Source organism: Podarcis raffonei, chromosome 12 (genome assembly GCF_027172205.1).
Source record: "Podarcis raffonei isolate rPodRaf1 chromosome 12, rPodRaf1.pri, whole genome shotgun sequence".
Classification (NCBI taxonomy): Eukaryota; Metazoa; Chordata; class Lepidosauria; order Squamata; family Lacertidae; genus Podarcis; species Podarcis raffonei.
Genome location: NC_070613.1, coordinates 34,815,396 through 34,841,951, shown reverse-complemented (window position 1 = coordinate 34,841,951; position 26,556 = coordinate 34,815,396). Strand labels below are relative to the sequence as shown.

Here is a 26,556-nt window from a genome sequence, read left to right as displayed (position 1 = left end):
AAATTAGGCTTGCAGACCCATCTTTGACATGCTTACTCAAAAGTAAGCCCTGCTGCGTTCATTGGGGTTGTCTCCACAAGTAAAATGTTGTGCCATTTCTAAATGTATCTCAACTCCTTTTGCTGGTTTGCAGTTTAATGTGCTGTGGTGCTCAGTAGAACTTATTCCCAGGCAAGGATAATAGGTTCTTCTGGTCATCATCCCCTGGGACAAGGTAGCATGTGAATTGGTTGATCATAGATACAATCTATGACGACAGAGGACGAGATGGTTGGACAGTGTTCTCGAAGCTACCAGCATGAGTTTGACTAAACTGCAGGAGGCAGTGAAAGACAGGAGTGCCTGGCGTGCTCTGGTCCATGGAGTCATGAAGAGTTGGACACAACTAAACAACAAGAAGATACAATCAGCAGCAATTCTCCTGGTCCTTGGTCAAGGAAATTTCTACTGGCAGTTTATAAGGGTTGTCCCTGTCAGAGCAGATAGTTACCGTACCTTGTGTCTACTGGCCCTACTTGTTTGCTTCATCCATCTTTGATATATGTATAGTATAGATTCTGTATTCCATTGATGAATCATCAGTTAATGGTTAGGGCTGCAATCTGATCAAATAATTTTTAGCCATATCTACTGTTTACATTTGCATACGGTAATTTTGCATATACAATTCTGAAGCAAGAAGCATACGTTGTTTTTGGATGATGTATACATGTGCTGTAGCAGGCATCATCTTAAAAGAGGCATTCTTTCTGTGAGTTTGTGAGAATGGGTAATCCCTCTTAAGATGGTGTTTGCTATTTGCAGTTTTTAGAAGTACTTGTATTAAAAATGTACTTGCTGGTGGGGGGGAACATACCTATTGCAATTATGCATCTCTGTAAAGAAGTCCTAGGTTGTCTTTATGATCTCATTCAATTTGTAGATATAGAATCATGGAATTGTAGAGTTGGAAGGGACCACGGGGGTCGTCTAGTCCACCCCCTGCAACGCATGAGCATTTTGCCCAAAGTGGGGCTCAGACCCATAACGTGCAGCTCAAACCCTGATAGTCTAATGCTCTACTAACTGAGCTATCAAGGCTCATAAAACAAAACCTTTTTCACATGTAACTTTAATACTAGAGGTAGTTATGATTAATTATAGCTGAGTTATGTGATTATATCACCCATATGTTACATTTGATGCCATGTTCATTGCTCTGAAAGTCTTTTTAGGGATTGTTCATAGCTATAACTGTTCACTTGGATCTGACATTTGGGAACATGTGAATAGTTCAGGTTGGAGGCAAGATTCTTCATGGGGATAGGTTACCCATGGCATTTAAATGCTGTTGTATGTAAGTTGTTCATATATCAGAATAATTATCTTTAATATTATATGCGTGCCCAAAGCTCTCTTCAAACAGTAATTACATATGAAGATTATACTTGTATGGCATCTAGAAGCTTTGAAATGAGGTTGCTCAGAAATAGCACCCTAGTTAAGGCAGACCTTCATTAGTCTATGAGTTATCAAAGCGTAATTGTTGTTGTCATCTCCCATTTTGCAAGTAAGGGCATCCGGATATTTAGTACAGGTACATGACAATTGCAAGGCATCTGAGTGACAGAACCGGAAACGTAGCTAAAACTCCTTGCCTCCCAGTCATACATTTCAGAAACTAGCTATTAGTCATAAGTCAGGTGTACACAAACAAGAACAGATGAAAAATAAATTGTAAAGTTGGCAGCCTGATATATGTGGGTGATGTGGCTTATTTTGTGTCTACAACATCAGGCAGACGTTTATTCATTAGGCAATTAAAACATTCTGAAAACTTGATCAGATATAGGTAAGAACATAAGAAATCCCCGCTGGATCAGACCAATGGCTCATCTAGTCCAGCATCCTGTTCTCACAGTGGCCAACCAGATGCCTGTGGGAATCTCTGAAAAATAACTTGAGCACAAGAGTCCTCTTGTGGTTTCCAGCAACTCTCTCCTCTTGTGGTTTCCAGCAACTGGTATTCACAAGCTGTACCCATTATGACCAGTAGCCATTGATGACCTCATCAGTAAGTATGCATGTGCTCTGATCACAGTGGAAATGGAAATATAGATCTTTACAATGGGAACATGTGACGCTTTGACTTGAAAAAAGCATAAAGACTGCATAGTTCCCTGACTTCCAGATTGTTGCCTCTGCTTGCCTATCCTTAATGCTGGCAGCACAGCAGCAGAAGAAAGTTTCAGGCTTGACTAACAAGTTGGGAGACCAAACAGTGTATGCTAGTTTTATTGAACTGGGTAATTTTTGAAAAAGACAGGGAGATTCTACATGGTAGTTTTAATTGTGAAACTTTTTGCCATGGAAATTCTAGGAAGGAAGGTTATCTGCGGTTTCTCAAGGCCACTGGTATGACGATGACTCGAACAGCAAAATCAAAGAACTGTAGAGAAGTCCAAGGTGGAAATTATTGCGCTGCAATTGGATATAATGCCCTCTATTTGCTGCTAGTTGTGGGGGATGCTGTACACAGGTGGCAAAGCATTTAGAAAGCACTGTTGGTGTGAAAGGTATGATGGATGAGATGTTGAGAGACTCGGTCCTCAGCCAACCTGGCATGTTGTGACATGGCTGTGGACCCACCCACATGTGAGCTTGACCATATAATGCAATTGATTTATGTGGGAGTATAATAAGGTGAGGGTTAATGAGCAGCAAGGGCTCATGCATACATGCAAGCAGTCCTGCTGCTGTAATTGGATGCTGCTAGCACTCTGTGCATGCTAATGTGTGGTTATTGTTATTGCTGTACCCACAGTATTAATTGTGAAGCTACGTGATAGCAAATATGTGTTGAAGACCAAGAGAACCAGGGAGTCAATGTGGCGTAGTGGTTAGAGAGCTGGACTAGGGCCTGGGAGACTAAGGTTCTAGTCCCTCCTCAGCCATGAAGCTAACTTGGTGGCCTTGGGCTAGTATCTTTCAGCTGACCTACCTCACAGGGGTGTTGGGAGGATAAAATGGGAGGGGGAGGGAGAGCCATGAACTCCTTAGAGGAAATGTAGGATAGAAATGCAATAAACCAACCAGCCAACTAACCAACCATTTCCTATATTCGTATGTTGTAGGAAGGCAAGGGACCACAATCTGTGCTGTAGATAGTGCAGAAAAAACTCATGTGTCAATCAAGTGTTGTAATGCTGGTATTTTCTGTTGAAGCTTATTTTGTATATGTGAGGCCTATATCTACTGCTACACCTGTATGCCATATTTTGTATAGAAGTATTAAATAAAGGGGATAAATGCATCCTGTTGCTTGGTCTTGTGAGAGGCTTTTTGCTTTGTTTTCATAATATAGTCGAATAATGGGTTTTATATCTAAGATATTCATTGTATGGTTTGCATTATTGCATGGAAAACCTTAGGTCAGTAGAGTAAGCCAGTCCCAATGATTCCATGAATATTTGAAATGGGTGACTTAGTTTGTACAGAAGTAGCATTTACTTTGAAGCTGTAATTTACATTGGTGGCCTTTATTTTTTATTTTTGTACAGCCTGAGCGTTTATTGCCATGGAGATTCCATTTGGATAATTTGTAGCAGGTGTCATTATGCAACTAAAAATAGACCCCATATGTATAATACTGAGCTTTTCTTATTGTAATCCTCTGTTTATGTATTCCCTAAGTGAAATAAATCAAGATTAGAATCTCTTGGCTTTTTCTTTACCCTTTTAACTGGTCCTTGCAGCAACCGTTGAAGTACGCGAACAAAGGATAAAATACTTCTATTTCATTTCAGATATAATCAGCAGCTAAGGTTCTTTCAGTTGTTAAATGTTGCTAGTATTTCTTCCTTTAATGTTGATCTAAAATAGAACCAACACTCCCCACACTTTTAGTTAATTATCTCTCTTTTGCATTGTTTGGATTAATGTAAATTTCAGGGATGGGGAACCTTTTCAGCCTTCTGGACCAGATCCTTGGCTCCCTCACTCCTTGTGGGTCACTTTGACATGTGGCATGGCTGCCTACCTGTCAATCAACTGGAATCACCATGGTGTCAGTTGAAGCATTTTTCCTTTGCTGTGTAGCTTGAGATCAAGTTTTCCTGCAAAATAATATTCTGGCCAATCCCATCTGAGCTTGATGTCACCGATGATCAGCTGATCTGCGCTGTCTTCAAGCCTCTCTTTTGGTGGGCATTGACCACATTCAAGAGTTCCCTTTTATCAGTTTAGTCAATTCCAGTAGGGCTTGAAGATCGATAGCACCCATCAATTTGGGCAGGGATTGTTGGCTAGCCTCCTACATGTGAGGTCTCGAGGGTGGCAACATGAGAATGGGCCTTTTCTGTAGTGGCTCCCCATTTGTTGAATGCTCTCCCCAAGGAAACTCGCCTGGCGCCTTCATTATATATTTTTAGGTACCAGGCGAAAACATACCCCTTCAACCAGGCCTTTGGCTGATTAATATTCTTCAGCCTTTTAACTGTGTCTGTGGGAAGGGGGGTTATTGTTTCGCTGTTTCGTTTTACTTATTCTCATGTTTTTAATCCTGTATTTTATTTTGTGAACCACCCTGGGATCTTACGATGAAGAGTGGTATCTAAATCTAATAATTGAATAACATAAAATAGCCTTATTTCCAGGTTAAGACTGCAATCCTATAAGTATACACTATTAACATGTAAGTAAGTCCCATCAAGGGCTGTTGGATTTAATTTGAGTAGACATGGTTAGGATTCTCACGTTCAGCCTCTATTTTTGTCTTGCATTCTACTGCTACCTGTCATCCACCCACATCTGAAATTTTATTTTGAAAGGTTCTAAGATAGGTTACAAAATGAAAACAAAAACAAAAGAAAACCCAATGTCATTATTCACAATGTAAATAGCATTGGAACAATTAAAATCCACAAAAATAGACAATATAATTATAATACGATAATGTATTTCCATTTTTCAACTGCTACTTTTGGAGTTCCACTGTTGAAGGAAGTAAACTTATGAATACCAGTTTGGGAAAGTGTTCTTATGCCCAGGCCCTGCTTGTGGGGTTTTTATAGGCATCTTGTTGGCCACTTTGAGAAACAGGATGCTGGTCTTCATAGGTTATTGGCCAGATCCAGCAGGCTTTTCTTCTGGTCTAACTAGTCACATTTTCCATTTTCCATTAAATTTAAATTATTTATGTATCGATTTTTTAAAAGTTTCTGCTGTTCTTTCATGTTTTAATTTTTGTATATTCATTTTTCACCTTTGCATTCTGCTGATTCTTTTCTCATTCTCATATTTTTCTTTTGTTACTATGCTTTAAAAATATTTTATTTCTCATTATAGAATTTATTGTATCTTTAGCAAACAAAAAACAAAAAAACCACACACATGAGAAATGACTGCCTGCTGGGTCTACTCCTTAGTAACTCTTTAAGGAATTGCAGCCTTAGAACAAATTCTGTACAGCCTTCCTAAATCTAAAAATACTACTAAATTCTTTAGTAGTATTTAATTTTGTGAGGGAAGAGATGCTGGGACCGAAGTTTATCAACACCCTAATCCCTGGTGTACTACTTTCCCTCTTATTTACTCAGAAGTAAAGAAAATGCAGTCTGAACATGTTCTGAGTGGATAATTTAATCTGTTCATATACCAAATTTAAACCTTTACATTGGAAACAGACACCAGACTGGGCTCCAGTGATCCCATTTAAGTCCAGCAACAAGCCCATAAAATAAGTTTCAGTGAATGTAGATCAATGTTCCTCTTAAAAAAAAGTAGAGGCGGAGGAGGAGCAGGATAGGACATGATTTTCTCTCTCTTTTAGCCAGGATGCCAAGTTTAGTGTCTCCACATGCAGTGCCTAGCTTCAACTTGTTCTGTGTTCACCCCTTAGTACATGGGTCAGTAAACTTTTTCAGCAGGGGGCAGTCCACTGTTTCTCAGACCTTGTGGGGGAGCCGGACTATATTTGGGGGGGGGATGAATCCTATGCCCCACAAATAACCCAGAGATGCATTTTAAATAAAAGCACACATTTTACTCATGTAAAAACACCAGGCAGCCCCCACAAATAACCTACAGATGCAGTTTAAATAAAAGGACACATTCTACTCATGTAAAAACACGCTGATTCCCAGACCATCCACGGCTGGATTGAGAAGGCGATTGGGCCAGATCCGGCCCCCGGGCCTTAGTTTGCCTACCCATGCTTTAGTAGCTTCAAGCAAATTTCTACCTGTCCTTAGTGCTGAGAGTGTTTTCCGTTTGGACTGACATGGACTACAGTTGAAGCATAACCGTACTGTACTCATTCATGGGTTTCAAAACCACAAACTTTTTCCTCTTAATTTTTAATTCTGAGGAGCAGTAAATGGATAAAGTTTGGGAGAGCATGATTATATGTAGAAACTTATTCAACAACCCCAGTTGTTGGTTTGTGTTAACATCTGAAAGCCCTTGACTAGCCTAAATAGTAATTGTCCAAACGGCAGCCAAATAGTGAAGCCACTATAAGTCTTGAATACCACTTATTCAAGGAAAGAGAGGAAGACCTACAATTTATTCAAGGCTGTGCATCTTGACATTTGAAGATGTGAAGCAGAGCTCAATTCCTTTTTAAGTTGAAGAACAAGATTTTGATCTAATGCTGAGTTTGGTGCATATTTACAGAAAAAATTAACTTTATAATTTTGAGTCAGCTGCTACAAAATACACAGCTTCTTGAAATCTAAACAGGTGTTCTTCTTGAGCCAGTTTTTGTTGACTTCTTCCATGATACCAAAGCTAACTTATCGCATTAAGTAAACATCCCGAAATAGCCGAGGTGTTTAATGTGCATATTTTTTGAAGAACAGCTGACATAGCTGCTGTTAGTTTGTTTTTCATTAATACTGAAACAAAACAAGCCACACTAAATCTGAAATAGTTGAATCGGCCCAGTTTTTAAAAGTAAAACGCAGGTATGTTGGTGTTCTTGGTACTTCAGGTTCATCAATCCAGGAATAGCCTTACAGGTTCTGTGTCTAGTTTCTTCTGTCTGGTCCTCTTCCTCTTGTCTGTATCACTTGGATCTATTATGGTGGAATGTCTCTGCCTCTGTATATAGTTAGGTCTGGTTAACATGTGTTGCAGCGTTTTCTCTTGCAGCTGGGTGGATGCTGGAGCTGATGGCCTCTTTCAGTCTTTGAACTCTTCAGCTAAGTGTGATATGAACCCCCCACCTCCCAACACATCCACACACAGCAAAGTCTCTGAAATTGTTTATGAGCCGAGATTAGAGCAGGGGTAGGCAAGGTGGTGGTATGGTCTAAACCACAGACCTTAGGGCTTGCCGATCAGAAGGTCGGTGGTTCGAATCCCCGCGACAGGGTGAGCTCCCGTTGTTTGGTCCCAGCTCCTGCCAACCTAGCAGTTCGAAAGCACTTCAAAGTGCAAGTAGATAAATAGGAACCGCTCCAGTGGGAAGGTAAATGGCGTTTCAGTGCGCTGCTCTGGTTTCGCCAGAAGCAGTTTAGTCATGCCGGCCACATGACCCGGAAGCTGTCTGCGGACAAACAATGGCTCCCTCAGCCAGTAAAGCGAGATGAGCCCAGAGTCCCCAGAGTCGTCTACGACTGGACTTAACTGTCAGGGGTCCCTTTACCTAGGCAAGATTTATCTTTCCTGGGCTGGATCGGTCCCATGGAGATCCCTCTGGGTTGGATGGCGCGTGAGTGTGCACACCCGCGTTTTTCAGTATCTGTGCGTGTGTGCCTACGATTTCCGACATCTGTGTAGACGCGATTTCCAGCGCTGGGCAAGCAAGTCCCCGTGCTGCGCTGGTTTAGCACAGCACATGAGCGGGCGCCTCAGTTCAGGAGCAGCTCATGGGCCAGTCAAACGACCTCCACGGGCCACTTCCGGACCGTGGGCCTTAGGTTGCTGACCCCTGATCTAGAGAGATGACACAAAGGCATTAAACTATTCAACCCCAATCAAACTGACATTAGTTGTAGCTAAGACTGCCATTCTGTGCGTGCATACTTGGAAGCGAACCCAACAGATTGGGATTTATAGAGAGCCAGTGTGGTGTAGACAGCCAGCGAAGTGCAATGGTTAAAGTGTTGGAGTAGGACCTGGGAGACCACAGTTCAAATCCTCACTCAGCCATGAAGCTCACAGGGTTACCTTGGGCCAGTCGTGGTTTCTCAGCCCAGCCTACCTGCCTAACCTACTTCACAGAGTTGTTATGAGGATAAAAGGTGTTTATCCTCCTTGGAGCTCCTTGGAGAACTTTCAGCTCCTTGGAGAAAAGGTGGGACCTAAACATAAACAATGGATAAAGTAGCATATGAGTAAACCTGAATAGGATTGGACTGAAAGCAATGGGATTTAAGCTATTCACCAAGTGGTTTTACTGAGTTTAATAGGAGTTTGTCGCAACTAACTTTAGTGGATGAGGGCTCTTGTGCTTTATGATAGCTTAAATTCAGAAGGGGCATGCATGTGGGATATAGTGCACATTATTAATGAGACACATTATTAATGAGTTGCTTAAAGATAAATACAGTGTTTTAACTACTAAAGACTGCACAATCCTATGCACCCAGTGAATGTAGAGATAGTGACTTCTTAGAAAATATGCTTATGGTAGTGCATTTTCAATTACAGTGGTGCCCCGCAAGACGAATGCCTCGCAAAACGAAAAATGCGCAAGACGAAAGGGTTTTTCGTTTTTTGCGTCGCTTCGCAAGACGATTTTCCCTATGGGCTTGCTTCGCAAGACGTAACGTCTTGCGAGTTCTTGCGAGTTTGTTTCCTTTTTCTTAAAGCCGCTAAGCCGTTAATAGCCGCTAAGCCGCTAAGCCGTTAATAGCTGCTAAGCCGCTAATAGCCGTTAAGCCGCTAATAGCCGTGCTTCGCAAGATGAAAAGACCGCAAGACGAAGAGACTCGCGGAACGGATTAATTTCGTCTTGCGAGGCACCACTGTACAGTCCAGTGTGTGATGACCCTCCGCTTTTAGGCTTCAGTGTTAATTCACTGGAAGACAAATTTCAGTCTGCCATCTGAAAACCAGAGCAGCTGTCTGAAACGCAGTTTAGGAAACACAACATACAGATTGTTTTTCAAGTTTTTAAAAAAACCTGTTTACTGAATGTTTTCTAGTATACTGCCAAAACTTATTCTTTGATCTGTTCTTCTCCCTTCTAAAGTACAAAAGCTACAGAATAGTATATTATTCAGACACTTCTAAGGTGAACCTGACATGGGAATAAAAGTAGCGAATATTTTACTTGGCTTCCTCGTTATTCCTTTCTTGATGGTACTGAACGGAATTACCCATTCACGTCCAGATCAAATCTTTATGGTGAGCTGTACCATATGACTCCCATCTCTCTGCCTGGTTCATCTACCCTTGCCTTGCACTGGGACTCTTTGGTCTTCCAGTCTATCTGACTTCAGCCTCTGTCCTAAGCCTTTTAGTGCTTGTTTCCAGCACTACCTCTCTTTCAATTCTATCTCCATGTGCTCCTTACTTTTGGAACTACCTCTCTAGACCAGGCCTACCTGCATGCTGTGTTAATTGTGTGGATTTTTTTTAGCCCTTTAATCCTAGGTAGAGGTATGTGACCTGACCTTCATAGACACTACAGTGTGTAGGGAATCACAACCAAAACAGTTGATAGAGTGCTGTGGGAGTTTTTTCGCTATCACTGACAGCATTCTTTTTACCGTAGAATCATAGAATTGTCGCATTGGAAGGGACCCTGAGGGTCATCTATCTAGTCCAACCCCCTTAAATGCAGGAATCTCAGCTAGATGACAGGTGGCCATGCAACCTTTGCTTAGAAACCCCCAAAACTTGCCTTTTGGGACTTTTCCAGGAATGGCCTCTAGTTCAGAGAAAGCAACCTAGGCAGTTATAGTATCACAATAAAGCAGAGCGGGAGGAAATTTCATTCTGAGCAATGTGGAGCTACCGTATTTTTCGCTCTATAAGACGCACCAGACCACAAGACGCACCTAGTTTTTGGAGGAGGAAAACAAGAAAAATATTCTGAATCTCAGAAGCCAGAACAGCAAGGGGGATCGCTGCGCAGTGAAAGCAGCAATCCCTCTTGCTGTTCTGGCTTCTGGGATAGCTGCGCAGCCTGCATTCGCTCCATAAGATGCACACACATTTCCCCTTACTTTTTAGGAGGGAAAAAGTGAGTCTTACAGAGCAAAAAATACGGTAATAGAAGAAGAAGAGTTTGGATTTGATATCCCGCCTTTCACTCCCTTTAAGGAGTCTCAAAGCGGCTAACGTTCTCCTTTCCCTTCCTCCCCCACAACAAACACTCTGTGAGGTGAGTGGGGCTGAGAGACTTCAAAGAAGTGTGACTAGCCCAAGGTCACCCAGCAGCTGCATGTGGAGGAGTGGAAACGCGAACCCGGTTCCCCAGATAACGAGACTACCGCTCTTAACCACTACACCACACTGGCACCACTAGATCCAGTGTTGACAGTGAATTTTGATGGCATCTGTTCAAGGAGACTTTGTGTTGGTTTTGAGAGATGCAAGTGGCCTTTGTAACTTTTAAAATAAGATTTTACTATTCTTCAATCTGTATTCAGATTGCTTATTTGGGGTCCCTGGAGGAGACTCAGCAAAAGACTTTGGATGACTCAGTCCAAATATCAGAGAATAGTGCATATTCTTATATATTTACACATATAAGTGGCACTGGCTGCCAATTAGCTTCCATGCTAAGTTCCAGAAGCTGGTCTTGGTGTATAAAGCCCCATTCACTTTGGACCAAGATACCTGAAAAATAGTCTCACCTTTTGTGTATACCTGATCACTATGTTTTGCAGGTGAGGGGCTTCAATCTCATCAGCAGGTCTATGCCTCACAATACAGATTCTCGGGACTTAGGAGACAAATGAGGGCTGAAGTCCTCAGAAGCATGTTGGAGCTAGAGTGCCGTATTTTTCGCACCATAGGACGCACCGGACAATAGGACGCACCTTGTTTTAGAGGGGGGAGAACAAGAAAAAAAAATTCTCCCCCTCTCTGCCCAGCGCCCCTTCAGCGAAGCGGCAGGAGGCGCTGCACAGAGAGGGGGAGAATTTTCTCCCTCTTGTTTTCCCGCTCTAAAACAAGGTGCCGTTTAAGGTGCGTTCATGCAGCTACCTTGGAAGCCTGGAGAGCGAGAGGGGTCGGTGTGCACTGACCCCTCTCGCTCTCCAGGCTTCAGGTTCCTTTCGACCTGCTCTTTGGGGCTGGCGGGGGGAAGCCCACCACCAGCCCCAAAGAGCAGGTCAGGGAGCAGCGGAAAGGCACAGCGGAGAGGCTCCTGCCATAGCCGCGCGTCACCTCTCCAGCCGGGAGAGGGTCGCGGGGCTATGGCGTCTTCGCTCCATACGACGCACACACATTTCCCCTTCATTTTTGAAGGGGAAAAGGTGCGTCCTATAGAGTGAAAAATACGGTACATTTTTAGACAAGGTTGCAGTATGCAAGGAATCTAATAGTGATTTCAGAGCATATTTTGTTTCAGAGAGGTTTCTTTTTTTTATTATGGAGCCAGAATAAATTTCTGCCCTTATGCTACTCTCAAACTTTCCCACTCTCTATTGTATAGATAGAATTACTGCAACCCCCTCTGTATCTGGTCAGAACTGAATTCCATTGACCTCAGTGGGGCTTACCTCTGGGTTAGTGGGGATTGGATTACATCCTAAATTGGTTAATGCTGGCATTTAAAAATTAATTTAAAGTCAGAGTATTTTTTGCAGAATTTCAGAAGCATTTACTGGCATAGCTTTAACATTAAATTGAAAAAATGAGAAAATATTGCTGGACCTTTTATCTCCATTTTGATTCTTCCTATTAAACGCTTGGGCGTACTTTATGGGGTATGTTGCAATGGCTCTCTTTCTCTCTCGCATTGCATCTTACAATGGATTTATGAACACAATTCCCTGTGCATTTTGCTGCCACTAATTTCCCTTTCTGTCAAAAGAATTGAATGACCTCACCTATGGCAGGATGTTGGAAACATGATGTTAAAAGTAGAGGTATTTCTGTCTGAATGTTTGGAGGTCCATTATTGCAAAAATGACGTTGGAAATTCCTCTTGGTCTTTCTTTTGCAGGCATTTCCTTCCAGGGTTTCCCTCTCTTTGAGGAAACGACTTCACTGTAATCTTAGAGGAAGTAAGAGGATGTGAACTACTGATTTCCATTTTTGGTGATACTTTGCAGTTAATAAAAAAACAACAACCAAGGAACTCGCTATTAGCTTTTGTAATGGTGTCTGCCTAGTTTTGCATGAATGGCATTTCACTATTATGTCACCATTATGAGGTTAACAAGAGCCATATAGCTTCTGAGTAGAAGTGGGTTAAAAACAATGCAAAAAATTTGGCTTAGAGTTGACCAGCGAGGGACTTGGGCCTTCTGTAACATATCACATGGAGCACCATAAGCATAAAGGAGAAAAGGGGATACAGTGGTGCCTCGGGTTAAGAGCTAAATTCGTTCTGGAGGTCCATTCTTAACCTGAAGCACCACTTTAGCTATTGGGGCCTCCCACTGCCGCCATGGCACCACCACCTGAGGTACTATTTCTGGGTTAGCGGAGCTTTTTTTAGGTGGCTTAATTACTTTGGCAACATAAAAAGTTTACAAAATCTGTATTTCCCCAACATGGATGTGTATGTATATCCATGTCTTTATTTTTACCTATATAATTAGGTGTATGTGTTTTTTAGTGCTCTCTTGATTTGTTTTTTTTTCTTAGTGTTTTAAAAAGCATGTATGTTTTGAAAATGGACGTTGATTTATAGATTTGCAGTATCTTGATTTTAACAGAGTAGGAAGCCAGTGCACCAACTGTTTTAAAGTGGGCTAGGTGGAGAGCAGTAGGCGACGAGGCACTCAAATCAGATGTGCTTCTCATGCATGGAATACTCGAAAGGTATGTTCCATGGCATGTTGGGACTTGGGTTTTGATTTGGGTTTTTTTTTTTTTTTTTTGTTCTGCCGTTCTGGCAGAGCTGAAAATACTCTTACCCACAGGGAATATAAAGAACAATATGCTGTAATCCAAGAAAGTGGATCAAAGTGCAAATGCTTGCCAGTTGGATTTATAAATCCAATATCTTGCACAAGTGCTTTCCCTCAGTTTCAATTTGCTCAATTTATGTGTGCTGCTGCTGGATGAGATAACACAATGCTGAGGAAGAAGAAACAAAAGGGACGGGAAGTTCTTGTATGGAACGCCATGATTCTACCCAAAGTGCAGCCCTTTCTAAGGATGTTCAGCAGTTTGGCTGGCAGAAATAGGGAGCTAAGGCTGTAAAACAAGGTAGGGCAAAATGCAACAAAAAGAAAGAAACACAGCCTTGCTTCATACATTGATACAGTGGGATAGCTTCCACTTGAAAAATTGTGTGCCGTTCCACATGGGAAACTTCGTGAAATGGCTCTGTGTGTGATTTTGATAATTTAAGCCAGTGGTTTTCAACCAGTGCCCTATGGCACCCTGGGGTGCCTTGAATGATAGTCAGGGGTGCCGTGGGCAACACTGGCCTCTGTTCACTTTTTTCCCCTCCCTCCTCTGATGCCCTTTGAGTCTCTGCCTCCCAAAGGCTTGTGTGACTTTGTTGCAGAAGCTCGGGCTACAAGCTCCCCAGGCGAATGGTTCCTCTGGGGCTGGCCAGGGGGTGCTGGTTGCCAGGAGCTGAGGTGACCTTGACATAAGCAATTGGGTGAGGGAGCCCAGCCAGCCAGTCCACTAGCCCCAGCTGTTGGGAATGGACAGACAAGTGGGTGGCTGGGCAGGCAGGGTGTTCTGGCCTTTCTTGTGCTTGCTGTGTGCAGTACCGGCCTGGGAGCAGAGTGCCCAGCACTGAAGGGGGGCCTTTCCACCATGCTGCACCAGCAGCAAGATGGTGGTCTCACATCCACCTTTAGCCAGTCCTTGTTGGGCCTCTAAGGCTGGGGGCATCTTCCGAGGCCCCTGTGGGGTGGTATGAGGAGGTGCCCCAGGCACTCGAGCGGTGCCGCTGCTGCCTGGATACACCAGTGATTGAATCTGCATGCAAGGCAGATGTTCTGTGACCCTTCCCTGTGGGAGCTGCAGCTATAATTCTCTCCTCTGGCCTAATGGGCCCAAACAAGTCCAGTCTTTGGGAGCAGTGGGGTGTGTATTGTTTAGGTTTAACTCTTCTCTCTGTTTATCAGCCAGGTGTGCTGAAAAAAGGAAATTTGTGCCTCTTCTGTTGATCAAATAAACAGTAAAGTTTGGAAACAAACAGAGACATTAGCACGTAGACTGATGGAGGAATGGGGTGCTGAAGATATGCATGCTAGCAAGAGTAAATGGGCTGTAAAGCATTCTGGCACTTTTTATTATATGCATATTTAATCACAGGGAGAGCGAAGGAGATCTAGCAATGTTCTGTGCTGCTCTTTTTTGTTGTTGTGCTGTTTGAATTTCATAGAAGGCAGAGTCCTGAGACTTCGGTAGCAACCTTTGAAACAATAATATATTGTTTTACTTTGCATACATATAGGCAGAGGGAGTTGTAATATTTCACAAATGTGGGACCCAGCCAGGCAATTATTTCAATATGCAGCTCACAGACTTACCATTACCTGCAAGTTTCCCCCTGTAGAGAGAGAGGTACAAATTTAATTATAATTATAGCTTATGCTGTATGACCCACTTACTCTTCTGTTGTTGTTGTCGTTTAGTCGTGTCCGACTCTTCGTGACCCCATGGACCAGAGCACGCCAGGCACTCCTGACTTCTACTGCCTGCCACATTTTGGTCAAACTCATGCTGGTAGCTTCGCAAACACTGTCCACCCATCACGTCCTCTGTCGTTTCCTTCTCCTTGTGCCCTCAATCTTTCCCAATATCAGGGTCGTTTCCAGGGAGTCTTCTCTTCTCATGAGGTGGCCAGAGTATTGGAGCCTCAGCTTCACAATCTGTCCTTCCAGTGAGCACTCAGGGCTGATTTCCTTAAGAATGGATAGGTTTGATCTTCTTGCAGTCCATGGGACTCTCAAGAGTCTCCTCCAGCACCATAATTCAAAAGCATCAATTCTTCGGTGATCAGCCTTCTTTATGGTCCAGCTCTCACTTCCATACGTCACTACTGGGAAAACCATAGCTTTAACTATACGGACCTTTGTTGGCAATGTACAATAAGACTGATCTGAACAATGCATCTGCTGTTCTAGATCTGGCCCTTTTTATTAATATAGTTATATTAAAATGTGACAGTAATATTGCAGAGGGTTGGACCTCTTGGTCTCTTCTGTAAAACAAAACTGGTTTTGTTGGGTTCCTGCTCTTACCAGCCACAGTCATCATGGCCAGTGGTCAAACATAATGGGATCTGTTGTCTAGCCATACCTTCTCTATCCTTTCCCTACCCCCAGGATGTTCAAACAGTGTAATACAAAGTTAACAGTTTAAGAAACAAATAGGAATAGTGTGGAATTTAAAAGAGAAGCCTTGGAATATATAGGGAATCAATTTCCTGAGCCAAGTGATGGGTTGGTATGTTCTAATGGGAATGGGAAAAACCCCGATATTGTATGTGTGTGTTTTAAAGTATTTTATTGTTATGTATAATTGAAATATTTGTAATCTTTGGAGAGCTTTCAGTCTGAAATTTGTGTATTATTAAATGTTGTAATAAAGAAGTAGATCGCGTTCTGTGAGCTAAGCTGAGGGCTTAGCTCTCTGGGGGAAGGGAACAGGGTAGGTTGTTGTGTTAAAAACAGCAAAAGAAATTAAGTGCTTCATAGACAAAGTACCAGCACCAATATTTTGAACGTTCCTATGAATTTGCTGCCCTAATGCTTTCAAAACGTACACCCTAATGCACCAGCAGCCTAACAGATTCTTTGTCATGCTTTGAATGTTTGTTAGATAATGATGGTGATTGTATTATATTTTTTCTTGCAGATTATAACCAGAAGAATTTCAAATCCCTATCTGGAAAATCCTCCAGGCAAGGTAATTTTTTTAAAACCTCATTTAACAACTCTTTCATGCCTTCATTCTTTTGAGATATGTATTTCATTAATGCTGCCTTGAAGCTAGGTACATTTGTTCATCTTCGAGTTTGTAACAGCTAATGTGGGTTACAGCTTTCTAATGTAAATATATTTTAATATCGCTGATAAGGAATCCCTTATCCAAATACGAAAAGCTTGGTGAAATCATGCTTGTACTTGTCAGATGCGTTCTGTAACTTTTATGTAGTGCTAATGCTATAACCTTGTATGCTTGCATAATTTATTGTTTGTCCAATTTGTCTTTTCTTTTAGATTTATGGAGAGGGTGCCTCATGCGCTGGGAGAGCTCTCAGAAATGTTTTCATTCTACAAGCTTCTGATCTGATGAAAGACAGAATGTCTCTGATGGGACTTTGCAGGTAGCCATGTTTGCCTTAGTTTAACAAAACAGTTTTCTCCTTACTATTTCTCACCTCCTTGCATTTGCAGCACTGGACTGGCTACCATACGTTACCTGCACTGGCAGATATCTTCCTGGGGCAAGGAGAAGCAAACTGTCCCTCCTTATCCTAGAATGTTTTTCGTATACCAGGATCCTATTACTAATGACAATGAACTTGGATGTGATCAAAGCTGACAGTTTTGATTATTAATTTTATTCCCATTTTGTGTTGTGTTGCTTTTGTGTGCTATTCCTGAAAATATTTTGTTAGTAACCTGTGCTCTGGTTTAACAAACTTTGTTGGATCTAATATAATTTATGTATGTGTTGCCAAATAATAAGTGCATCATGTTTGAGTTTCTCTTCTCTGGTAACTGGGGAGGGAATCTACAAAGGATGGAGATTGTTTTCATGACCCTGTCATAAGAATCTGCCCTCAGGGAGGCAGTGTAGCGGTGCTTCTGACTTGAGCAATGTTTCTTACCTTTTGATTGAAATGCAATCAATAAAAAAATAATGTTTTATTTATAACATTTGGTATATGTTATTTGTAGAGAAACTTCCAGACTACTTGAGAACAAATTGATTAGCTAACCAAACATATAGCAAAACTGGTTTTCTTGTTTTTATAACAAATAATTGAAAGGATCTTTAAAAAATGCAGTTCTTTTTGTAAATTGCCATCTTTAAAAAATGCATGCAGATTTATTATTCTGCCAAACTGAAAAATGGTGACGCTGTCTGCCAATTCTTTCCTGAAAGGATGAAGTTTGCTCACATTTTAAATGTAGGAGTTGGTTTGTTGACTGTGCAAAGATCTCATACATGTGCCTGATGTTGAAATGTGTTGCCTCTCTGTTGCCAACATAATATCCCATGTTAATGGTACAGCCAGACTTTAAGGTTGGGAGAAGATGAAATAAGTGACTTCTAGGGAAGTTACATTATATGTGTAGATTAGCTTGTAGGGAAGCTAGTAGAAGTTTAGCCTGGGGGGGATGTCTAGTTGCAACTAGTTGCATCTTGAGATAATAAGGAAGAATCTTCTGGAGGAGGAGAAATTGTTTGCAGGATGAAATGCAAGTTGTTGAACGATGTGGTTCATTTTGTACTTCAGGATTGGGGAACTTGTAGCCCTCCAGATGCTGTTGGGCTCCAATTCCCATCAGCCCCAAACATGATGGTCAGTTGTCAGGAATGATGGAAGTTGTAGTGTAAAATTATCTGGAAGGCATGAGGTCCCCCATTCCTGGACAGATTGGGCACTTGCAGACAGTTGCTGCTTTTTGGTGACATACAGTCGTACCTTGAATCCCGAATGCCTTGCGAGTTGAATGTTTTGGCTCCTGAACGCCACAAACCCGGAAGTGAGTGTTCTGGTTTGTGAGTGTTCTTTGGAACCCGAAAGTCTGCAGCTTCCGCGACTTCCAATTGGCTGCAGGAACCTATACATTTGTTTACAGCAAACATAAGAGTAAAAACAAGTGGACAACATGAAATTTCCCCAAAATATACGCTCAATAACACACGAACAAATAAAGCAATCGGGGAATTATCATCAAAGTAATCAACTAGCCAAGCATAAAGAAAAGCATAAAGAAAAGGGAGGAAATCAAATCGCTCAATCTTACAAATATTACTACATAAATCCATAATTTTTTTTTGCTTGTTTAGGAGAAGTTGCATTGGATCTGAACTCGTAGACTGGCTTTTAAAGCGCTGTCCTTTCATAAAGAGCAGATCTACAGCAGCTGGTATCTGGCAGCTCCTACTGAATATGAGAATTGTGTTATCAGGTCAGTTTTATGAAAGCAAGTCTAACCTGTTTTACAAAGGTATTCAATTTCCCTTCCTGTCCTCATCTTTCCCTGGGCATTAGATTTATTATGTTTACAAAGGGGGAGAGAAAAAGACAGATATCTGTTGTTCTGTTGGGCTCCCTCTGTGCTGCTTTGGTATATATTTCACATGCGATCTTTCATATCCTGAATAATTATGATGAGATATTTACTAGATATTTTTGCCCAGGGACATACTTGTCAACTTTCAGAATGTACATTCTTTTCTCTCCCCTACTCCCTCCCTCCTTTTACCTTGATACTTTCCTTATCCTGTTGCTAAATACTGTGCAGCTGAGTAAACAATACAGTAGTTCACCATATGATTATGGTGGGGCCTTTTTAGTATATTGAAAGGAACCTTTGACTGAAGAATTGCAAATTCTGTCCCTGTTTCCCCCGTATTATGTTTTAGATAGCAAGCTCTGCATAACAAGGAGTTTACATCTTGTACTCCATAAAGTGTATGCACACCGATGACCCTATATTTTATAAATAAATGAATTCTTGAAGGATGGCTTTGAATAAAGAGTACTCTTTACCTTTGCAGCTTTTCTTCTGTCGCTGTTTTCAGGCTCACAATCATTTATCCACGTTCAGGCCACTGCCAAGTCTTCTGCCTCCTTAACAAGAGATGGCTCCCTTTCTCCATTTATTGCTGAACCACCTAGTCACCTCTCATCTCTGTTGTGGTTCTTTACATGTTGGGGCTCCATTAAGCCTTGTCTCATGTCTTTGGGAATTTCAAAATTCCCTGTGTAATGTAATTTTTCTCTTCCATGGCTGGGATTGTGTCTGCTCCATTCTTTCAAGCTTCATGTCACTTCTGCACCGGTTTTTATTTATCCTTGTCTTACTTTGAAGGGATTCTGTGTCATTGCCACTGACTATAACTTGATTTGTACATGGCCTTTGCAGCATGGTAGCTGCTTAAAAAAGCAATTCGTGAAGATTATTCCAACTTCAAGCTGTCTGTGTAAAGCACCTCCTCACACACTTCCAGCCATGCTAAAGCAATTCCTGTTTTGGGTAATTGCTTTTGTTAGTATGCTTGATATTGCAGGAGAAGCTGCTTCACATGACTTCATGTTGGGTTTTTTATGTTGCTTAAAATGTTGAAATGGTATTTGTATATAGCCCAGTGTATAGCCCAGTTCACAGTGTGTTTTCCACATGATCTGTATTCAAAACGTATCTTATATGGTTGGTCTGTACGTGTGAACTAGCCCTTCGTTGTCAACTGAAGCTAAATTACTGGATTACCGGTATTTTTCAATGCTTGCTTAGCAGTTACTTCAAGTTTTTGTTTTTGTGGCAAGCTGATAGAAAACACTTTCTAAGAGTAATAGAATTATCCCCCCTCTTTTTACACAGTGGATAAACAGATTTATTTTCAAGACAAGTACGTTTTCTACCAGTTCTCAGCTGATGAGTGTACATATCTTTTCTGTGAATATGAAAGAGATGATGGATGGAAAAATGGTGTGAAACTCTTATTGCAGCTAGTGCCTGTTATTCCTCCAAGGATTAATACCTGTAATCTGTAAGTATATTCTCCATGCAATTCTTACTGAAAGTTCGGCAGATGACTGGGTTATATCTGTTAAATAATCTACCAGTCTTCCCTTCTACTTTATGCATATTATCACAGAGGCTGTTGCCTGTGAAAACTCCTACCATAATCTTGCTACTTACATTGTATAAACTGTGTGGCTACTTGGTTTGTGTTACCTAAATCAGCCTATAGCTGGCCCTGTATTATTTATAGGAAGCACTCTTATGGGAAAGAAGTCTTGCAGCAGGCTAGCCATATTTTATTGAATGATTTTAAGTAAGTTTGAGTTACTATAGTAACTTGTATCTCAGTGGTTCCCAAACTGTGGTACATGGAGCTCAGTGGTTCACAAGCTTCATTCAGGTGGTCCACGAAGAAGAAGTTCACATTAAATATTCATATCTGTTTTTAATTGTATTTTTATTGCTTTTTATTTTTCATATTGTATATTTATTGTATTACAATTTGAATTCTATCTATTAAGAAATTAAAGAAGCAATAAAAATACAATTAAATATAGCATTGCAATTGCTACAGCAGGCAGCAAAATCATTTAGTGGTCCACCAAGACCTTCAGCAATTTTCAAGCAAACCGGGGGTGTGTGTGAGTTTGGGAACCACTGTAATAGAGGGTCTAAGGTCAGGTAGAAAGGAAGTGGACAGGCAAGGGTGCTGTCTCTGCATAAGGGAGGCATAGGGCTGATGGGTCTCCTTGCTGTAAGTGTTCCTGTGCACTTATGAGGTAAGGGTGGTGCTGTGGGTTAAACCACAGAGCCTAGGTCTTGCTGCTCAGAAGGTCGGCGGTTCGAATCCCCGCGACAGGGTGAGCTCCCATTGCTCAGTCCCTGCTCCTGCTAACCTAGCAGTTCGAAAGCACGTCAAAGTGCAAGTAGATAAATAGGTACTGCTCTGGCGGGAAGGTAAACAGTGTTTCCGTGCGCTGCTCTGGTTTGCCAGTAGCGGCTTAGTCATGCTGGCCACATGACCCGGAAGCTGTACACCAGCTCCCTCGGCCAATAAAGCGAGATGAGCGTCGCAACCCCAGAGTCGGCCACGACTGGACCTAATGGTCAGGGGTCCCTTTACCTTTACCTTACACTTATGAGATACATAAGCCAGAGGCCTCCTCCATTGTAGACCTGAAAGTCAAGAGGCATCAAAGAAAGGATGTTAATTTCATGAACTGATTTGAATCAACTAGCCAAATTCACAACAATAAGAGAGGGTGCCAAGGGCAAGCTGGGGTTAGGCTGGGTCCCAGTTACTCCAGTTAGGTTTTCTCTGTAGTTCATGAGAAGCTGCCATGATGAAGACAAGTCCTGCTTCAGCTCAGACCTCCTTGCGCCCCTCATTTGATTACAGATAACAGGGTGGTGTCTTGCCATCCTTTCACTGACCTTAAAATGCAAGAGTTTAATTCCTTTGGGTATCATTCCTGAAGCAGGGCTGCAGTTCAGCCTCTGTATATGCCACTGGAAATTATTGTACTAGATTATTGTACTGTGGCATTTCTTCTTAACTTGGGCAAGTTTGAATAAAATAAAAGCACTTCGAGGAAGACAAATTGATGGGACACTTCAGTTATAGCATGACATGTCTTGGTCAGAATATTTTAGTCCACACACCTCACTTCCCTGTTTGTTTTTAAGCACATCCTTTAACTTAAGGTCTAATTCAGCTTTTCCAAGGTGGTGTTCCCAATATGTTAAAGGCTCCTATCAACCTCAACCAACATTCCTAATGGATGATGGATGTTGTAGTTCACATTATCTGGAGGGCACCAGGCAAATCAGAGCAGTCATTTACAAACCTTTCCTTTTTTAAAAAAAAAATCTTTTTGTTTTAACAGGAGCAATAGAAAAATAGAAGACACAACTGAGACCAATGCTGAAATTCTTTCCCGTCTCACTTCTGCAGTGAGTCTTTCGACAAGCTTTTCTTTACTGTTTTGAAAAGTGATATGTTTGTGACCGACTGTGGTCTCAAGAAACTGTAATGCTCACATCATGGTTCTAATCTCTTGCGCATAATTTTAATGGCAATAGATTAAAACTGTAATATATTTGTATTTTGGCCTTCAATGCTGAAAGATTCTCAGGGTGGCTGTCAGGGAACTGCCATCGGCTCAGGGGCGAGAGGGAGAAGGCTGGGTGGATTACAGAGAGCCCCCAAAGATCGTGGGAAGCAGCATGTCCTCAGCGGAGGAAGGTAGCCATGCCTCTAGTGGAGAGGAGAGGCAGGGGGCGGAGGAGGCAAGGTGGTGCCAGGACACCTTGCCGGAGCAAAGCGGGGAGGAGGGAGGTCCCCCGTTACCCAAGCCTTCCTTGGGCAGAAAACTTCCGCGCAGAGAGGGGAGGCGCAGATTGGGCGTCAAGAAACTACTCTGCTGGGGAAGGTTTAAGGACTGCCCACTCTCAGATTCTGTCAGTGAATGAGCAAGACACGGAATACAGGCGCTCTGCATTCTAAAGGTTTTATCACTAATAAGAAAGCCTTAGAACACGCTTTGGAGGCATATTGCCTGATTGCTCTCGAGCAACCAACAAACCGATACCTCTAACAGTGGCTAAAAATTAAAACAGTTACTTTTTTAAAATAAATCATCGGTATTAAAATACAGGTCAGTAGAGCATTAAAACAAAGGCAGTTTTAAAATATAACACCTTATAACCCCAAAGTGTAGGTGTGGGAAGGAGGGGAATGTAGACATATTGGAATTTGGCACTGTTTTTTGTTGATTCTTCCACACAAGAGGCACTAACAAATTGATCACAAGGCTCCCACTTGAGGGTCTCCTAGCTGATTCTGACAATGGGTGTGGCAGTGCCATTGTAGGCAACTCCCATTTTGCACATGTTCGATTCATGTGTGACCACGCATGCGCGTGCCAGGTTCAGCACCAGAAGAGGATGGAACGGGGACAAGCAGGCTTATGCACGCTCTGCCAATGTGCACGATGACCCAGAATATAACCACCACGTAAATAGGGGGTTGCCTATATTTAAAGCAAGGCAAAATAGTCGAACTATTTGAGTAAATAGTTTTATTGGAATTGTTGGGAGTCTAAACCCCATACAAAATTTCCACAAAGTGAACAAAGGTCTGCTTTTATCAGTGTTGAAATACGTGCAGAAGGATTGTTTGCCAATTCAGAGTGTAACAATAATCGACACATAAAATACTAATGTGAATTTTAGCCACATGAACTGAAGCCAAGGCTAGTGAAGAACTAATTATGCCTGCGTGTGTAATACTGCTTTTCCTGTCACTTGGCAGAATGCTTTTTAGAACCAATGAGGTATGTTTTCTTGTATCTCCCCCCGCTCAATTCCCACAAGGGTTCAGTATCTGTAACTGAGCTTTTAGAAGGTATATTTTCTCAGAATTAATAGTACAAGCTTCTTTTTCTCGAGTCCGGCTAGAACCTGTTGGTAAAAGGAAACACATACTTGTTTGAAACAATGGAAGGGCGAGGGACTTCTTGAGCGATAATAGCTGTGTGGAATGGTGCCAAGTTGGTCAAGTTGCAGGAAACAACAGCAAAGCATTTGCTTTTGTGTCAGAAACATAATATATTAATTATTATAAATTACATTTACTGCTTTGTCTTTCCACCTGATGAGAAATCCCTCCTAATGTGGCATAGTATGTAATAAAGTGTAATACAGTGGTACCTCTGGTTACGTACTTAATTCGTTCCGGAGGTCCGTTCTTAACCTGAAACTGTTCTTAACCTGAAGCACCACTTTAGCTTATGGGGCCTCCTGCTGCTGCCACGCTGCCGGAACCCGATTTCTGTTCTCATCCTGAAGCAAAGTTCTTAACCCGAAGCACTATTTCTGGGTTAGCGGAGTCTGTAACCCGAAGCGTATGTAACCTGAGGTACCACTGTTCATGTGAAACATAACAGAATGAATATTAGATATGTGGGCTGCATTTGAAAATGGTACAAAAACTTGAGGGTCAAGGAGGTGGGTTGCTGTCGTCTATAGAAATGCAACCTCTCTCTCCCCACTTCTCTGTCTAGTTGAGTGGGGATCTAGTGTGTGTGTTTCTGGTGTAGGGCAGTTGGGATAAATTAGGGATTCTACTGGTTTACCACTTGCCTTGCTGCCCAGCAGTTTCCCTGCCTGAGTTGATGCAATTTTTCAATTGACTTGCCTAAAATCCAGGACAAAGCACTGTCTTTCAGAAATCCCCCCCCCCAGACGTCAATTCCACCTTTGAAATTCCCTTTGAAATGTATCTGTGTGGGGGCTTGTTGTCTATTTGTATGCTTGCAAGTTGTTTTGGGTTTCCCTGGGCAAGATAAAGCGACTGACAGATTTAATAAATAAAATAGAAGCATGGAAAAAATAGAAAAACCCAAGAACAGGAAGGAACACAAACATTTAACTCTATTGTATGTTACTTGGCTTTCTTGGAAGATTTGGTACACACATGCACAACCCTTGAGAGGCAAAGCAGCAAAAGATTTGAGCAAGTGTCCTAACATCAGGATGCAAATATTAACCCATCATCCTTACTAGCCTAAGATATCCATACACCCCCCCCCATCTCTAATATTATTTAGGAGCCTCAAAATGAACTAATTTTTAAAGCTGGCAAAATATGTGGAAAGCATAATGAGAAAGAATTAGTCTTGCACTCTGTTAGAACAAAAACTAAATTTCCCCCAAAGTTCGCAGGATATTGAATATACAAGGGCATTCTCCACTTCAGGTTTTAAATCTGCAGAAAGCCTTAATTTGTGCTTTTTTAATGTAAATCTTTCCTGGCCTGAAAATGATTTTTTTTTTTACTGTTCCTTTTCAAAGAGAGATCCGTGGGTTCCATAAAGTAATAATTAAATTTGGGTGATTATAACCTTTATGAAAGCTGCTTCGGTTTTACTGGTCGACACAGTGTCAATCTCTTGACATTTAATTTTCAGTAAGTTTTGGGCTGCATATGCAGGAAAGGTCCTGAACATACTAATTGCATAAATTGATTGAATGATTCCTTGTGAATCTGACAGTAGTCTCAGATGGTATCTCCACGATGACTGAACTATAGTATTCATCTTTTCCATGGCCATGTCATCTCTAATCTTGTAACCATGATATCTGACCTTTTCCCTCATGATGATCCATCTGGGTTTCAACTGTGTAGACTTTAAATTATTAAAAGGATTATTAAGGGGATATCAAAAATGATTAATATGAATATGAACTCTTGCTGATATATGGAAGTGCTGGGTGCTTGGAGCAATCTCAAGCTAATGCCAATGTGCAAATTCCATTTCCAATATTGAAAGTTAAAGGAATTCTTGGGGATGCCTCAGAATTCTTTTTATGAGGCCTTGTGCTGTTCTCATTTTACTTGTTAATTTTTCCACATATGCCAAATATCAGACTTTATGGCAGTTTTGGGGAACTTTGGTCCTCCAGGTGGTGCTGAACTAAAACTCCCATCACCCTTATTCTTTGGCCACACATGCTGGGCATGATGGGAGTTGTTGTTCAGCAACATTTGGAGGATCAAGAGTTCCTCACCTTTGCTTTATGGTACCAGTATTAATAATTAACATTTATTTATATAGCACCATTAATGTATGTGACTCTGTGCACAATTAAAAGAATAAATTCTTCACCAAAGGGTATACAATCTGAAACAACAAATATGAACAGTACAATAAAAATCAGTCTAATATGCACAATACACAGCCTGTTATACCCAGTGAATAAAACTAGGTAGCCGGACCAAAACAACTCAGGGGAAAACAATGTTTTAAATAGAGATTTGAGCATATGAAGTGAGGAGGCAGCCCACAAATGTTCTGGAAGATGATTCCAAGCATATGGAGTAGCAAGAGAAAAAGGATGGAGACACAATAAACGCTTGGATAAATAAGAAGCACAGAATTAGAAGAACAAAGAGAGTGACTAGATGTACATTGGGACACTAAGGCTGAGAAATAGGAAAGAGGCTAACCATGAAGAGCTTTAAAAGTAAAGATAAGAGGTTTATAAAATATTTGAGTTAACTGGCAGCCAATGAAGTGGCTGTAGAAGAAGAGAAACCTAATCTGATTGTTGCACCAAGAAAATAATCTTCCCTGCAGCAGTCAATGGTTGTTCCCTTGAGGTCTTTCCAAAGTTCAGCTATTGTTAACCTCACAGCCCTTAAAAGGTGGCCAATAGAAATCTTGCTAGTGGTATCCCTGTTGTTATTCAAAAAGAGATTAAGAAGTGTCAGTTGCAGTGATGTGTTATCTTTTGAACTTCATCAAAAAGAGCAACCCAAAAGGATTGAGTCTGTGGACAGGACCACCAGATATGGCGTTATGTACCCTTATCCCACCCCCATAATAAGGGATAAGCTGAAAGTCATGTTCCAAAGGCAGTGATGCATACTTGGTAAATTTTTAAAAAAACTTTTTTTGGTGAAATTAAGTATGTGCACAAAACCTTTCTCACTTGATAGGCAATTATTTCTACGTGCTTATGTGGCTCCCGAAATTAGTATTTCTTTTTTGAAATATGGGATCCAATCTCATGCTTTCCCAGTATTTCCTACATTGGCCATAATGGTCACAGCAACAGCTGTTTGCCAGGAAAGAAGACTGCTTGGATATTAATCTTTGCATTATAACAAAGCACCACACATGTGAATAGATTCATTGGCTGTATGCTGCTGCTGATAATAATAATTTCAGGACATTCAGTGATGTTTGGGGTGTTGTAGAAGCAA

The 26,556-nt window shown here is 41.5% G+C and overlaps 1 protein-coding gene across 1 annotated transcript in view; it reads left to right on the top strand.

Annotated features, from left to right (window-relative positions):
* RAPGEF5 (Rap guanine nucleotide exchange factor 5) overlaps window positions 1-26,556 on the top strand; it is a 137,366-nt gene that overhangs the window by 1,162 nt on the left and 109,648 nt on the right. Inside the window, exons 2-6 of the mRNA XM_053410445.1 lie at window positions 15,937-15,987; window positions 16,302-16,408; window positions 18,106-18,227; window positions 19,644-19,812; window positions 21,674-21,740. Coding sequence (XP_053266420.1) covers window positions 15,937-15,987; window positions 16,302-16,408; window positions 18,106-18,227; window positions 19,644-19,812; window positions 21,674-21,740 — 516 coding nt within the window. The remainder of the gene's footprint in view (window positions 1-15,936; window positions 15,988-16,301; window positions 16,409-18,105; window positions 18,228-19,643; window positions 19,813-21,673; window positions 21,741-26,556) is intronic.